The sequence below is a fragment of the Triturus cristatus genome, chromosome 9, assembly GCF_964204655.1.
Source record: "Triturus cristatus chromosome 9, aTriCri1.1, whole genome shotgun sequence".
Taxonomy (NCBI): domain Eukaryota; kingdom Metazoa; phylum Chordata; class Amphibia; order Caudata; family Salamandridae; genus Triturus; species Triturus cristatus.
Genome location: NC_140592.1, coordinates 221,824,439 through 221,842,125, shown reverse-complemented (window position 1 = coordinate 221,842,125; position 17,687 = coordinate 221,824,439). Strand labels below are relative to the sequence as shown.

The 17,687-nt window shown below is 40.5% G+C and overlaps 1 protein-coding gene across 1 annotated transcript in view; it reads left to right on the top strand.

Annotated features, from left to right (window-relative positions):
- Positions 1–17,687, top strand: part of SUCLG2 (succinate-CoA ligase GDP-forming subunit beta) — a 583,799-nt gene that overhangs the window by 390,037 nt on the left and 176,075 nt on the right. Inside the window, exon 10 of the mRNA XM_085624774.1 lies at positions 13,100–13,242. Within this exon, the coding sequence (XP_085480900.1) occupies positions 13,100–13,242 (143 nt within the window). The remainder of the gene's footprint in view (positions 1–13,099; positions 13,243–17,687) is intronic.

The following is a 17,687-nucleotide window of genomic DNA, read 5'->3' as shown; positions in this document are numbered from 1 at the left end:
TGAGAACCAATGCCAACACCACATAATAAAAAAATATTCATAGACATTGGACCTATAAAATTGATAATACGGAAAAAGCACACACTAGTTCACGTTTCAAAAATTCCCTCTCGCTAATACCTATAGACAATGTATTATTCTAAATGAGATTCGAAATTAAATTTATTACATTTACTAGGAGTGTGAATATAGTTTAGCGATTTGAATTTCATAGTATTCTTAAAAGCACCTTAGAGTTACTACTGGATTTTCACAATCGATTCCCTAGTCAAAATATCAAGGCTCCAATGCACGCTTTTAAGAACCAGGAAAGGAAAGTTCCCGTGCCCCTGTCCCTGCCCTTTCTGCTGACTAGAGAACACACAATGTGTATGAATCCTGACTGAGGAGGACAGGCGCGTTAATCTGATGTACTCTGTTGCTAAACTCGCCCTCCTTCCGAAGTGCCCATCCTTTGTGGAACCCTCCCCCACAGTCAGGTTGATGCAGGGGAGAGAGCCTCTTCTGTCTGTCTTTGTTGTCATGACTATGGCCGTGAATCAGGTGTGAATGGGCGCTCTCCCAGGTTCAGCATAACAAAGGGCTGGAAACTTGACGCTCTCAGCTTCATTCTGACCTGGCCATTTCACACCCTGAGCCAGGGCGTGCACAGCAGCAAGACATCCCGGGGCACCTTGCATCCCAGATTGTAGTCGTGTGGGAGGGGATTCAATGGGCTCAACATAAACACCCAAGCTGAAAAATGAACTTTACACGCATCTCTGCCTTTTCAACCTTTCATTGTGGGAACGGAAGGCAGCTTTCCAGCAAAAGGTTATCAAGTGCATCTTCTTACATATGCTAAGACTATTTTCTCTCTCATGACAAAAAAGATATTTCTCAGGCTAGGACCTTTTTCGCTACATGTGAAATGCTGCCATGCTGCTAGCTAGCATCATTTTTATTTTACACTAATTAATTTTAAAATGTAAAATACTTGAGGACCCTAATCAATTGTGACAGGAATGTTGAGATTGCTATTTTTTTTTTGCTTCTGGAAACATGGGTTCTATTCGTGAATTCTGCACAAGGCAAAACGATTTTTCAGTTTTGTGCAGTTCCTTTATCTCCCTTCTTAACTGTTCTGCTACTCTCAGTCCCTATCACATCATGCTTTCTATAATAAAACGTTACTGATAATGCAGACATATTTTCTGCAAACAGCATCTCGTTTTAAAATAAACTAATACAATAAAATCATTCTTTATACACCTTAAAACTATTTGTTGAATTATATGTCAGAGGTTCAGCAAATGCAAAACATTACATGGCAACAGGATAAGGGGAGAGGAAAGTATACGGAGATTGGAGTTAGAGATCTCGGCATCGGCTCAACATCTTTTGATTCTGGGCAAATAACCTAATCTTCCCGTGCCTGAAAAGTGAACGTGACCTTGTGTAATGTAATTGGGGCTCAAATAAACCACTTTAATACCTTTGAGTATAGATTGTGCTCTATGCAACTACAAATTTAAATAAAAGCAACAGAACTTTATTTCGCTGATTAGTTCAATTCAAACCCTGGAAAAAAAAAACATGAGGAGTCATTGCAAGGAGATGATGGAAGGTTGAAATGGAGAGACATATGTGGGAAGACAAAGACAACACAAACCAAGCATTGGCAAAGTCAATGGATCTCGCCTATGCAAGAGTCATTGGTTTTGCCAATGTGTTTTAACCATGTTGTACACCAGCGTGGCTGCTGTTCAGCATGGCTAAAAGTTAGTGATGTAGAGGAGAGCAGAGTGAAGTGTCAGAGTCGAATGGTGAAGAGTGGAGAAGAGTTTTGTGACATAGAGTGTCCTGAATTGGAGCGGCGGAGTGGAGTCACATAGAGTCTCGTTCACTGGAGGATTGTAGCGTAGAGTGAGCTGGTGTGGAATGCATTGGCATAGAGTGTTGCAGAGTACAGCGGCATAGAGTGCAGTGGCATAGAGTACAGAGGCATGGAATTCAGCAGCATTCAAAACAGTGTTGTATAATGAAGTGGCATAGATTAGAGTGTTGAACAGTAGAGTGCAGTAGTGCAGGGGGAAGTGGTGCAGAGTAGAGTGGTGTAGAGTGCAGTGGTGCAGGTTAGAATAGAGTCGCAGAGCGTAGTGGCATAGAGTGGTGCAGAATAGAGTGGCATAGAGTGGCGCACAATAGAAGACAGGGCTGTAGTGTGCAGTGGCATAGAGTGCAGTGGCATAGAGTGAAGTGCTGCAGAGTGCAGTAGCGTAGAGTGGAGTAGAATGGAGTGGCCGGGTCTGGTGACTTAGTGGACTGATGCGTCTACTGTAGGGGCCTGTGTTTGACAACATGGTCACAGGTTCAAATAATGGTTTAGAGTGCAGTGGCATAGAGTGCAGTGGCATAGAGCGGAAAGGCGCAGAGTGGAATAAAATTACATAGATTGCAGTGGCATAGAGTGCAGTGGCATAGAGTAGATTGTTTCAGAGTAGAGTGAAGTGACAGAGTGGAGTGGTGCAGGGTAGAGTGTCAGAGTGCAGTGGTGTAGAGTGGCATAGAGTAGAATGGCAACGGGTACAATCGGGCAGAGTAGAGTGCATTGGCATAGAGTGCAGTTGTTTCGAGTAGAGTGACAGAGTGCAGTGGTGCCAAGTGGATAGAGTGATATAGAGTGCAGTGGCATAGAGTAAAGTGACATAAACTAGATTGTTTCAGAGTAAAGTGAAGTGCCATATAGTGTAGTGGCACAGAGTGACGTTGAGTGGCATAGAGTGCAGTTGAATATAGTGCAGTGGCATGGAGTAAAGCGTTTCAGAGCAGAGTGAAGTGTAGAGTGGAGTTGTTTAGGTAGAGTGCAGTGGCATAGAGTGCGACAGCATAGAATTCAGCGGCGTGCAATGCAGTGTCATAGGATGCAGTGGCGTAGATTAGAGTGGTGCATAGTAGAGCAGTGGTGCGGAGTGGAGTGTGCTGAGTAGAGTGGCATAGAGTGCAGTGGCATAGAATGCAGTGGTGAAGAGTAGAGTGGCAGAGAGTGCAGTCGCATAGAGTGGTGCAGAGTGGAATGGTGCAGAGTGCAGTGGCATAGAGTGGAGTGATGCAGATTGCTGTCATGCAAAGTAAAGTGTCATAGAGTTCATTGGTATAGAGTGCAGTAGTGCAGAGCAGAGTGTCGTAGGGCCCGATTCACAGAACTAACTTAAGACAAAATCCTAAACTTACTACCATTTTCGTATTCACAGAAGGCACTTACTTATTTTGGTATTCACAGAAGACACTTACTCACTTCGGTATTCACAGAAGTTAGGAGTCCTAACTTTAGGACTCCTAAATGCCTTCTGTGAATACCGAAAGTCTTAAAATTAGGATTTTTCTCAGTTTAGGAGTCCTAAAGTTAGGACTCCTAACTTTACTACTACTAAACTGAGAAAAATCCTAATTTTAAGGCTTTCGGTATTCACAGAAGGCATTTAGGAGTCCTAAAGTTAGGAGTCCTAACTTCTGTGAATACCAAAATGAGTAAGTGCCTTCTGTGAATACCAAAATGAGTAAGTGCCTTCTGTGAATACCGAAATGGTAGTAAGTTTAGGATTTTGTCTTAAGTTAGTCCGGTGAATCAGGCCCGTAGAGTGCAGTGGTGTAGTGTGGTGTAGAGTGCATTGGTGTAAAGTACAGTGGCATGGAGTACAGTGGTGCAGAGTGGAGTGCATTGGCATACAGTGCATTGGCATATAGTGCAGTGGTGTAGAGTGCAATGGGTTTGGGTAGAGTGGCATGGAGTGGAGTAGCGTAATAGAGTGCAGTGACATAGAATAGATTGTTTCCGAGTAAAGAGAAGTTGCGTAGAGTGGAGTGGTGCAGGGTAAAGTGCAGCAGCGTAGAGTGGAGTGGATTGGTGTAGAATGAATAGGGCAAAGAGTTGAGTGTTACAGAGTAAAATGCATTGGCATGAAGTCTATTAGCATTATGTGCAGTGGTGCAGAGTGGTGTAGAGTGGAGTGGCATAGAGTGGAGTTGTTCAGAGTAGATTGGCGTGAGCTAGATTGGAGTGATGTAGAGGGCAGTGGTGAAGAGTGCAGTGGTGTAGAGCAGAGTGGCATACAGTTCCTTTGTACAGAGTGGAGTGCTGCAGAATAGAGTAGAGAAGCGTAGAGTGAAGTGGCATAGAGTGTAGTTGGGTGGAGTGCAGTGGCATACATTGATGGGGTGCAGAGTGGAGTAGAGTGCAGTGGCATGGAGTGGTGTAAAGTGGAGTGGTGCAGAGTAGAGTGCATTGAAATGGAATGGTGAAGAGCAGAGTGGAGTATGCATGGTATGGTAGGACACTGCCATTACAGACAACACATTTTTTATTGAAATGTCCATTACATTTGCACAGACATTCCATTTTACAAATAAAGCTATACAGTACACAAACAATATTGTGTGAAAATTCCATCACCTAGTGCATTGATTTGTTTTGATCATATTAAAGAATTTGTTTCCAAAACACTTCAGAGTTAACAAAAAATGTGTTTCTCCTGTATGTTGCTATTTTACAATATTCAGAAATACTTGCACAGTTATTTTAAATGTTGTATGCTAGAAAAAAACCTTTCTTACATCTAGTATCCAGCAAGAGTGTCACATAATTCCTCTCACTTTTATGTCGGAAAAAGAAATGTAAACACCAAGCTCCCTCAGAAGACAAAGCCTGACATTTGACCTCTGTCTTTGAACACAGAGCAAATGTGACAAGATACGACAAGATGTGCCGTAAGTTTCCCTAGACATTCTCTGATGACATTTTATTCAGGAGATGTTCATTCGCAATTCTTTGATTTGCCTTTTGATGAGCAAAGATTGTTCAGCAAGTTTAGACTCTCATCTCCTATCTTTTTGGTACCTGGACATCCCTATAATTAGACAGCTTTCTTTGTGGGGGCCTAGCATCTCTATAATCACACACTATCTCTGGAGGGATCTGGGCATCCCTATAATCCCATACTATCTCTGTGAGACCTGGGCATCAATATAATCACACACTATCTTTGTGGGGACTTGAACATGGCTATTATCATGCACTAATTCTATAATCGCACACATTCTCTTTGGCAACCGTGGTAATACTATAGTCACACACCATCTCTGTGGGGACTTGAGCATTCCTGTAACTACACACAAGCTCTGTTTTGGCTTGAGCATCATCAGCTTCTCATTCTCTGTATGGGGCTTTGTGAATAGTGATAAGTATTACAGTTAGACTTTTGGTCTAAGTTTACATTGTTGAAACTGAAAAGTAGAAAAGTTAGATTTTTTGTCTAAGTTTACCATTGTGAATCGGGCCCTATTTTAATGAGGACTTAAACACAATCATCTTCATGCACTATATCTGTGGGGAATTAAACATCGCTTTAATAGCACTCTATCTTTGTGGTGGCTTGAAAAAAACTATATTAAAGCACTATCTTTGTGGGGACTTGAACATCACTATAAAAACATATAATCTCTGTGGGGACTTGAGCATTCCTGTAATTAAACGCAAGCTCTGTTTTGACTTGAAGCACCAGGGGGTGCCATGAGGCACAGGGTTAAGACTGATATGCATATAACTGGTCTGAAATGGGGTGGCAAAGGGAGCTAAAGAACTATGATGGATTCAACTCAGATCTGTGACTGGGGGTGAGTGACTGAAAAGTTTCAGCACTCGGTCCATAATTTCTTGTTTTTGCTTTGTTCGCCCTAATTTGGCAGGGTATGCCCAGACGTGGGTCCCTTGCTCACTGTGCCACAGGATTCGAGCTAGCCTGGCTGATGAGGAGGTGTTACCCGAAATTGGTCCCAGGATGCTTGTTTCCGGTCCAGGGAAGACCTGGCCTGGAAGTTCTGGCTGGAATGTTCCCATGAGGCACAGTGTCAAGACTGATTTGCTTATAGTGGGTCTGAACTGGGGTGGCGAAGTGAGCTAAAGAACAATGATGGATTCAACCCAGATCTGTGACTGGGGGTGAGTGACTGAAAAGTTTCAGCACTCCGTCCATCATCTCCTTGTGTTTGCTTCGACTTGAACATCATCAGCTTTACATTCACTGAATGGGGCTTTGTGAATATTGAAAAGTAGTAAAGTTAGACTTTTGGTCTAAATTTACCTTTGTGAATACTGAAAAAAGTAGTAAAGTTAGACTTTTTGTCGAAGTTTACCTTTGTGAATCAGGCCCTATTATAATGAGGACTTAAACACAACCACCTTCATGCACTATCTCTGTGGGGACTTAAACATCGCTATAATAACACAACATCTTTGTAGGGACTTGAACAACACTGTAATAACACACTATCTTTGCGGGGACTTCAACATCACTATAATAACACACCATCTCTGTGGGGACTTGATCATCACTATGATAACACACTATCTCTGTGGGGACTTGAACACCGCTATGATAACACACTATCTTTGTGGGGACATCATTGTTTTCACACTCTTTATAATGGGATTTGAGCTTTGAATGTACACACTATTTCTATGGAGACTTAAACAAAATCTTCACCCACTATCTCTGTGGGGACCTGAACATCTATTTTGGCAAAAATTTAAGCAGTTAATCAAGCTTTGGGTTCCACTTGACCATATTCCTTGGTTCCATATGTTAATTTCTTTATGTGTTAGTTCCCTTATCTCCTCAGATTTTAAGAACTAATAAATAGGTTAAATACAGCTTAAGTCTCTTTCTTTAACCATGATATGATATTTTCTGGCACATTAACATAATCTGTCTTTAATGTATACCCCTAGTACAGCAATTCACTTATGAAGAGATTATGATGTTGTTTGTGTACATTGTTGATAAAATAAACATTTAGCCATGTGCCTTCGACTGAATTCAATCACAAATAGTGTTACGGACTAGGTCCCCACAAGGATGGTAGCACTTGTTCAAGTCCCCACAAGGATGGTGCTGTGCGTACGATTAAATAACAATATATTTGCAAATTTGAAGCAGGATCCTGTATCATGAATTTTTTCTTAACATTTTTCTGTTATTAGTCTGTTGTAAAAACATTCAGAAAGGTTAGTCCCCACAAGGCAGGTGTTCACACATAGTCCCCACAAGGATGGTAACACGTGTATGCGTGTGTGTGTGTGTGTGTGTGTGTGTGTGTGTGTGTGTGTGTGTGTGTGTGTGTGTGTGTGTGTGTGTGTGTGTACACACATGTGTTTATGTATATATATATATATGTGTGTGTGCGTGTGTATTATACCTCTTTTTACTAAGTATATCTATAGTAAGTCATGTTCTCCTCCCTACTTAGGGAGGAATGTGTTTTTGCTTATGTTATTGCGGTATTTCTCGTGTCCTGGAGAGACCTCCGCATGTTTGTTGCTTTGCACTCGCTACATCCCCCACCCCTGAAGGTTCTATGTTGGATAGTTACAGAAAGCTCCCTTCTCTCTCAAAGTGTTTCCTCTAACCACACGTGGTCTATGACCATTATTTTTGTTATTGTTTGCAATGCTTTTCTTAAATTATTGGTTGGTACTCTCTGCATTGCTTTCTTCTGTGGCTAGGAGCTTTGGCGTGGGTTTAGCTATTATCCTTTGGTTTCTGCTCCTTTCTCTTGGCCCGTTTGACATTAGTGGAGCGATGTAGTATTATGTTTATATGAAGTCTTTCTAACTCATCTTTGTTCTTATGCCACAGTGTCTTTTTCCCATCTATTTGCACAGTTGCGGATTTCAGTTCTGTACGGGGTTCACCACGATGTTTCTTGGGCGATATCTTCTTCCTCACCTTCCTTCCTACTAGCCGGTTTTTTTCTTATAACAGACTGGATTTCCAAGTTTGGGATCTTTCGTGGGATCGGTTCTCAGACCCTCCGCCGGGGATGGTATTCCTTGGGTATCTCATTCAGAGGTAATGAATCTGCGCCTAGACGTCTCTATCAGATAAATAAGTTACTTACCTTTGGTAACGTCTTATCTGGTAGTGACAAGATCTAGCCGCAGATTCCTTACCCGCCCACCCGTCCTCCCCGCTCTGCGAGCGGATGTTCTTGTTTTTCCAGATCCTTTCTATGCACTCTTGTGCCTTTCATTGGAAAAAAATAATAATATTAATAAATAATACAAATAAATAAATATAATTGTTTTTCAAAAAGAAGATTGTTTTTGGGCACACTGTTTCTATAGCAGTTTCCATATGTGGCTCCACGTTTCTGCGCATAAAGTAGTTGTGGAAGAAACTAACATCAGCGGTCAGGGGAGGGCCTATACGGACTCTGTCAACGTAACATCCGGTAGACGACGTTGTTACAATCTCGATCGATGCTCTCTACTGATGCGCAGAGGTACTACTGTAGAAATATTTCAGGTATCCAGTTTGGCGCCTGGGGATAATTCAAAGGTAAGGAATCTAAGGATAGATCTTGTCTCTGCCAGACAAATCATTACCGAAGGTAAGTAACTTATTTGTTAGCGATATTTTGATATATACGATATGAGATGTAGTGTTTATGTAAACTACAGTTGGCTGTTAATAACAAAACAAGCCAGGAATATACAGTTCTTTTGTGAAGAGTACAGTTTGCATATTTTATGTTTTTAGCACTTGACATTCATTAGCTAGTAGTCAAATATCCGTGCTTGATATAAAACATTACATAACTGCATTCATTTTACGTGCAACTTGTGTTCTATTCTAGACGATGCACATTGTATATTCCAATTTTTCATTTTGAAATAACATTTGCCCTATTTTTCACGTTATTAGTCTTGCTTTGAAAATGTAGGTTACTGTAGTGAAATCTGTAAAATGGTCTTGTACTTGGAAATACAACACTAATTTATCTTTGGAAAAATATGATTGAAAGTAAATGGAACCTAAAGCAAAGAGGGGTGCCTACTGTGATTAAAAATAAATAAAAAGGTCTTGCTTTATCTTGCACTCTATAAAGAAGCATTGGTTTCCGCCCTGCTTACAACATGATAGTAGACCTTCAGAGTGACCCTTCCTCGAGGTATATAAAATAAAATCGAGCCTTCAGAATAAGCTTCCATCTCACAAAAGTATAGAAAAATCATATCAGTTTTCAAACTTTAAAAAAGTTGACGGAGACAAAAATGTTCCTTTTACAAAGGAAAGCAAAGAATATATGCAGAATACTGTCAGACTACGAAATAAGCAGTCGTGTAAAAAACTAGCTCAAAGAAAACATTTCTCAAGACTGCAGCTGTAGATTTCAGAAAAGGCAATCTAAAAACAAATAAACATACGCTGTTTTTAAAGAATTGACGAACAACAGTTTTGCACTTTTTTATTAAGCAAATTGTGTAAGCTCAGTTTGAGGAAAATTTCTGTAGTTCTCGACAGGCTGTCAAAAGATGGCAGCTTGCTGATCACAGCCCCTGCTTTGTGCCGTCTGCTGTTTTTGCTGTTCAAAAAATCTTTTGAAGGGAACATTATGGACAAGATCAATAGAATGGAGCTCTTCTTCTGTGATTGTGCTTTAAAAAAATCTGTTTTGGTGAAGCTAAGGCCCAACTTCTACCTGTCTTGGAGGTGCTCGCTCTCCTGAGGGATACGCTATCAGTGCTGTGGTGCAAGATGGCTACACTGCTAAAACGTCGCATAAGGATGCCACGCTGAGATAATATCAACATTGCAGTATTCATTAAGTAGGATAAATGCCCATGTTAATGTGGCTCTTATAGACCTATTTTGTTGATCAGCTCTAATGTCAAAATGTATTCAAATTTTTGTGATTAGCCTAGCTAAAGTTATCGAACAGTTGGTCTCCACCATACAAATTGGCTTTTTTTCCCCCGACTTGAGACTACTACCCTTGTTAGCCACACAATTGTCATGTTTTACGTGGTGACTATGAGAAATTCTTGGGCTGGTGTGATTTTGTTCACGCAGATGAATTACCTGCATCAAACCTACTTGGCTGTGGCCAGAATCACTCAAATTAAACCAGGGGGGCGCTGATATGTGTCTGCAATGCGGAGCCTCTCAGGCTGACTTTTACCATATGGTTTGGGATTGTGGGATAGTATTGCAGTTTTGGATGCGGATCACCTCTGTAATCAATGAACTTGTGAATATGACTCACGCAGTGGGACCCTGAGCAATGAGTGTTGGGAAAATTGCGGAGAACCAGTAAGAATAAACAGGTATGTCGGTTTATAGGCTGCAGGATGTGAGAACCTGGACTGGAACAGATAACAGTAATTTGGTCGCAACGAAGTATGCTGAGTCACCTTATCCTACACTGGGACTGGGACATAATAATGATTTAAATAGATGCTAAGACTGATGATCTACCCCTTGAATAATTTGGATGTTACTTTATGCCATTACCATGTACGCATATCTTTGCTGCGCCTGCTTAATAAAGCACCTAAACTGATATGGGATGGGGGGGGGGGGCGATTTACTGAGCTGGTCCTGGGAAGGTCTATGCAGGTGTATCCGAATCACCTTTACTCTGTCAGTTGCAAATACAAGGTTGTGTCTCTCAAGCTGAGGTATTATTTTGATGCTCTCTCCAAAGCTGATTTCCATTTTTTTAATTTGTTGCTGTTAAGTAGATTTTGTTTTCATTTTCATTATCTTTTGCTTTATTTACTGCGATTCTCAACTGTATACTTGCATTGTTACCAGACACTGAAGGGCATGAGAGAAGGGAGGAATATGTTTCATGTGCGTTGATATTTTTTTATTGGATACCCTCTTCCTCTGCCCACCAAAGCCATAAATAATTCTGAATTGCTTTATGTTGATTTGTTGAAAATGAAATGAAGAACTATCACAAAAAGATCGGTTCATGGGCATGTTTATTTTCAACATATACAAACATATTTAAAAAATCCCTGTTCAAGGGTCTTTGTTGTGAGCATGGTCTTGGCAAGCATATTAACTACACGTGAGGTCGGTTAAGGATGTCCCATTTCTCCAGTGCTGTTGGCTCTTTTACTTAAAACGATATTCACTGTCCCTTTACTGAAAAATGAATATTGAACCCTTCCTCCTTAATAAGGAGTTCAAGGCTTATTTAAAACATAGCAGTTTATTCCACCAATGTGAACTTAGCTGTGATAGCCTTTGCAAAAGAGTCTAAGCTATTTGGATGGTGGCAACATATAAATTAAATGTTGAGCCAACATAAATACTTGCAAATTAGATAAGGTAGGTAGTAGTGTGGTTGAGGAAGCAATATATTTGGGCATAACAGTAGGTTGTTATTTAGAGCATATATTACATGAATCATAAAAATCGCCTGAAAAATTGTGCTGCAGTTTAATGGGGCAGACTGTTCCACTGATTTTCTTGATTGACTGATGGAATATAATAAAAATTAACATCTTAACCAAATTCCTATATCTATTTTGGTTTGTTCCTGAAGACTTTATGGTTGGTAGTTTCACACTGTGGTATTGAAAAGCAAGGAAAGCCATCCAGTTTGTGAAACTTCCTGCAGAAAAGGACGGATGGAGTCTTTCTGATTTGAAATTTCATTATTTGGCCTTTTAAACACAAAATCTGCATTGTTTAATTACTGACGCTCCCAAAAATTTCTTTATTTTCAAGATCAGGCGCATGCCTGTGGTTGGTAAACAACATGTTTTGATTCTAATTATTTCAAAAGTATAAGATTTAAGGTAATTATTGTAGTCCGACATATATGGAAAAATGTGCAAAATGTTTAATATGATACCGGCTAGCAGATACACTCTACTGCGGGGTAATTCATCTCTTCTTAATATCTTTAGTGGTTCTATCTCAGATAAATGGGCATTACAGTGCTTAAACTTTATCATGACGTTGTTTTTAAATAATTTGAGCACCCCAAAAGAGAATTTAACCTACCAAAAATCACTTTAAATATTTGCATGTGAGATTTTGTTCTCCAATATGGTTTCACAAATATTGGAACAAATACTTATTGATTGGTTTGCCTGCAGGAATAAAGGTATGAATAATAAGACAAAATCTATACAAGCTATATTTGAGAAGTCCTACTGATGACATTTGAGCATTAAACAGGTAAATGGTCCAAGAACTTAGGTTCTGTCATTCATATACACAAGATTGCGAAAGCAATCGATATAGGAAACAATACTGTTAGAGCCGTTAACCTATGTCTGCAACAATTTTAAGTTGTAAATGTTATACTCCATGCAAGCTGTTCAAATTAAAATGTTGATACCATTTTAAGTGCCCTTGTTGTGAGGAACGTGAAACGGACGAATTGCATGCTTGCTGTACGAATCAAACATAAAAGTTCTTTGTCGTATATTGCAAGATTGTTATCGGTTATTACTCAGCAGTGTTTGATAATAATCTCAAGATGTGCTATGTTGGGATCAAATGAGAACCTACCATATAGGGCTGCACCATTTCTGGTCACTGCTGCATCTATTGCTAGATTGTGTTTTGCAAATAATTAGTTGTATTTATTATCTCCAATCATTACAAAATGGTAGTACCAAATGTGCAATTTTTTTTTTTAACTTGAGTCTGTCATACAGCTTGTTAAAGGCCCACTTAGAAAATAACTATTTTTGAAAACCTGGGGACCGCTTATGGAGAGTTAAACTTGAAACTAGATATTTTAATCCGAACCCTTGCTACTTGCAACAATTGATGTTATGAAACTTATTTATATATATGTTTCCATTAACTAATTATTTTCCATTTATATTTCCTTCCCCTCCACCCAAAATGGTAAACAAACTGCGTTCAAATTCAATGCATACTATCTTTATTTGTCTAATTCTAAAATGCCTAATGGGAACCAAATATTTACAAAGTACTTCTTTGAGCTATTAATTCTGAAACGAGATGATTTTAAAGTGATTCTTTTGGAAAATATTGAAAAAAGCAGCTGATTTAAATTGCAATGCAAGTACGCACAGTAGCTGAATTGTTGACTTAGTTTCAACTGTTTGTTGAGTTTAGTACACCATGGTCTGCAAACGCAGTATCCACTAGATCTAGAAGCTAGTAAAATCCCATGTGGTCTTAAAAGAATAATTCCTTAGTTTTACAAGAATTTGCATCGTATTATTTTTGCAGCCTTGGGCTTCGCTTTGTTTATGCTTTCGTTTTTTTTCTTCCTTTAACAGTGAACGGAGCAGGTCTTGCGATGGCAACGTGTGATATAATTGACCTTTATGGTGGAAAACCAGCAAACTTCTTGGATCTTGGTGGTGGTGTAAAAGAGGCCCAAGTATATCAGGCATTCAAAATGCTCACTGCTGATCCCAAGGTAATATAATATTGTAATTGGGATATTAGTTGGAAAATTTGCATAACGCTGTTTTCTTGTTATGCTTGTGTACGCCTGTTCATTTATGATATATTATCTTTAAATACAAAGAAGTAATGAGAAGTATTTTGTCCAGAGTGAGGCTTGGGTGCTTTTATGTATAGGCTTTGTAGTCTGATTAGGGTTAGATGTTGTTTCATGTTTGGTCATAGTGTGTTCAACTCTTCAAAGCTTGCGATTAGTTCGGTGTATTTCTGTGAAATGAGTTTTAGCCAAATATCCACTTAGAATTCATACCCCCACTACAAGCCAATAGGTACAAAAACTTTAAATGTTGGTGCTACTCTTTTTTTCTATTATAGAGCTGATCGTTGAATAACCCACTTGAACCATGTTCTTCCTTACGAGAAACACTTTGAAAACTCCAAGAAATATTTTATGCCATTAGAAATAGAGCTTTTGGATCTCAAGCTAATTATTCATTTGCCAAGCATTTATGAACTTCACTCTTCTTGCCCTTGAATTATTGCTTGTGAACAACGTTTATGCATCTGTGTCCGAACACTTATGTAGAACAACAGTGGACTACAACATAGTGAAACAAAATGTGGGGAAGAAACCAGTGTTAACAACAGAGGGTGATTGCAGCTCTGAATTGCAAAGTAGTGTCAGATTTCCGCTGCCAATGCGTATGTCAACTTGAAAAGTTAGGTTTGAAAGTCTCAGAATGCAAGCAATGAAGTTAGGAACCTGGTGTCTTCATGCAGTTCCATTGCTTTGGACCATGGAAGGAGAATGCTGAGTTGGATGTTCTAGTTTTGACTGCCTTCATGTTCTCCATTTAGTTTCCATTTCCTTTAGGTAACATTCTTGCCATCTCTGCTGAAACCACTCAGAAATGTCATTCTCTTCTTCTGCCATATGAAGCATTAGAGAACATCTCCATACTTGAAATGCAAACACATTTGTCTTAATAAAAGACAAAAAAAAAACCACAAGACTTAGTTAGTGGTTGTTTTTCGGTGGAAAATAGGAAAGAACACTAGGCTATAAAAGTGGTTTTTTTTTGGGGGGGGGGGGGGGGGGGGAGGGTCATTTTTATTCCAGACCTCAGAGCAGAACATGAAAGCACAATCTTCCTCTTGAATTCATCCTTGTGTTATATTGTTTTTTTTAGTTTATTCTATTTTATCTCGCATTGTCATCTGTGATAATGCATTAATTGGTAGATTACATTTTGAAAGATCGTTCACTTTCTTTCTCTGTGGAGGTGGCTGGGAGGGCAAACTGTTCCTAGCATACAAACAGGATGTAGTCAATTGTGTGTCGTTATCGCCACAAGTAGTTCAAACCATACTGAAAACTCTGTTCAGAAAGTCCTCTGTGGCTGTTTGCAAGTCACCATGTTAGGGAAATAGGTACAACTTTTCAGTCTTTGCTGTATGTGAATTACCGCAGGATACGCTTCAAAAGGAAAATGTTAACATGTAGCAGTCGGTTTGCACCTTTTAGTGGCAGCGGTTTCTTCATGGGGAAAAACTGCTGGAACTAATACAAGTTTCCCCCTCTAATTGCTTGGTGTTAAGAAATGAAGATAACAATTTATGGCTTCCAGCATCTCTGACTTTACATGGTATAGGGACCCATCTGGTATTCATCAATGGCATTGAAATTGTATTTAGGTAACATTGTACTAAACCTTATAGATTAAGGGTGATAGGTTGTTAAGCTAGACTTTCTATACATTCATCCTAACATAGTCAGCAAACAAATTCCGAGCTAGTAATCAAACAAAGCAACTGGAGCTGGATGTGTGATAAGATTCTGAGCAGTGTTTCCTTGACAATTTGCCATCATGGCATTTGAAAAATTGCAGCTCGATAGGCTCTCAGATCGGCGGTACCCTCGCTTTCTGCACTCTGTTTATTCTCAATTCTGATAGAGTTCTCCTGCTAGCTGTCTTTGAAAGCGGATGTGATGCATCTTTCCCTGACCTGTGCACATGCAACCATTCAGTAGAAGTGGTAATACTTGAGTTAATATTGTGTCCTTGGTATACAGTAGTCAAAATGCGTATTTAAAAATCATGTCAGCAGTGCTGCGAAACTTTGCAGATCAGAACGTCTGTCCGAAATACAGTTTGCAAGGGCATGTTATCGTGTTGCATGGTATTGCCATGAAATCGTTTTCTTTAGACCTATTACCATTTTATGGATGAAGCGATCCAAAATAAGCACAGATTGATTAAAATATCGTGGTAAATGGCTCTATTGATGGGAAATGCAGTGTGTGGAGTTTAACGTGGAAGTTGACTTGAAACTGTTAAGTGTTATGGATTTGAGGAAAAGCTTGACAGGCCTGTGCAGCATTTAGGTTCACAGCCTATGGTGGAAGGCATTGTGAAAATGTCGTCAAATGTCTCTTTTTGGATCACTATTTTTTTCCTCAGCGTACCAAACCTAGAGCGCATGTACTGATTTTGATAAACTGAAATGTAAATCGCGTCCCATGGTAAATATGTGTGTCAGATTGCTTGTCACATTAGATTATTTTGTACGAGGTCAAGCCTTGTGGCAGCGCATATGCACTGCTCGCTCTGCCAGACTGCTGCTCTGGCAGAGCTCTGGCAGAGTATGGGAGAGAAGCCAGCGCTCACTCTCCGCCCATATTTTTCATTGGATTGTGTCATTATCTTTCGTAAATGCTGCCTTCGGATTCGTTAATAGGCTTGCTAGTCCCTCCCTAGTATGACCTTGTCTTCATTTGTAACCTCCCATGGCTACTGGCCCCTTTACTTCTGTTGTTACACGGTACCTGTTATTTAGTATGTAGGCGCTATTTACTTTATTGAGTCTCTCTAAATGCAGGCCGGACATGCGCTGCTTCAGCTGAAACCGCTTGTGGTTTTTTAAGCAGCACCGCCGCCCCCGTAACACGGGCGCCCGCTTTCAATCACTTTAACCTGGCATTACCAATACCACCACCACCAATAAATCCACCACCAATACCACCACCAATTCGCCACTAATACCACCACCACCACCAATACCACCACCAATATTACCACCACCACAAATACCACCAATACATCACAATACCACCAGTACCACCACCAATACCACCACCACCACCAATATCAATACAACCATCACCTATACCAGTGCCACCAATACCTATACTGCCACCAATACCACCACCACCAGTACCACTAATACCACCACCAGCAATACCAACACCACCACTAATACCACCACCACCAATACAAGCATCATCAATATCTCCACAACCACCAATACCACCAACTCAGCGCCTCTCACTCACTAGTAATAGCAGGGGGACTGTACGAGGCCAGAGCTGCAGCCAAGACCATCCCTTCCTCCCTCCCTCCATGCCTGCCATAAAGCACAGCCCGCCCTGCAGCAGGAGGTGAAGCCAGGGCCCTACTACAGATGGAGTGTTTTTTTAATTAGGCCAAAGATAGCAATGACATTACACAATGCTATTGTCGGTGGGAAGGGAAAGAAACCCTTTTCTTTATACAACCATTACTCACTCTAATAAGGACATGCTTCATCATCGGGTTCACCCCAACTCCTAAAGGTCGGGGAGGGCTCAACTGTATTCCAGGCAGCACTTATGAAGCTTGGGTGTATGGGGGGGCATAACTTTCAAGATAAAATTCCTCACCCACTCCAAAAGTATCTTTTATTAGTGGGGTGGGATGGAAGGTTAAAATTTGTATAAAGGGCTAAAAGGATGTAATGGTCCTATGACCCTAAATCACCAACATGTCTCAGCCCTGTCCTATCGGCCTGTGCGAGGTCCTAAATCACCAACATGTTTCAGCCCTGTCTTATCGGCCTGTGTGAGGTCCTGGGCTTTCGTCTGGGTGGGTAGCGCGGAATGTCACTTCCCCGAACTACATGCTCTTACTTTACTGTGGTACAGCACCTTCCTCATGTGCAAAGCGACTATTTAGCCTGCCATCGTCCAGTAGGTGTATTTTCTTGTGAGGCCTAACCCACTCCACATCTGGGTCACTCTGGAACATGACCTGTTACAGGGCACACATAAGCTGGACATATTATATGCACATACGTAGTGGGATGTAATGGTCCTATGACCCTGAATCACCAACATGTTTCAGTCCTGTCCTATCGGCCTGTGAGAGGTCCTAATACACCAACATGTTTCAGCCCTGTCCGATCGGCCTGTGCGAGGTCCTGGGCTTTTTGCTGGGTGGGTAGCGAAGAATGTCACTGCCCCGAAGACGTGATGACGTGCGCATACAATTAGCATGTGAGAAAATTAAAAAAAGGCAATTATTTGCCACAGCATTATTAAGGAATTATCACATTTCAAGGGGGGCACAAGCTCCCACGGAGGCATGAGAAGGAGGCCTTGTAGTCACACTTAAGTCAAAGGTCCCATCCTTACACCGAACC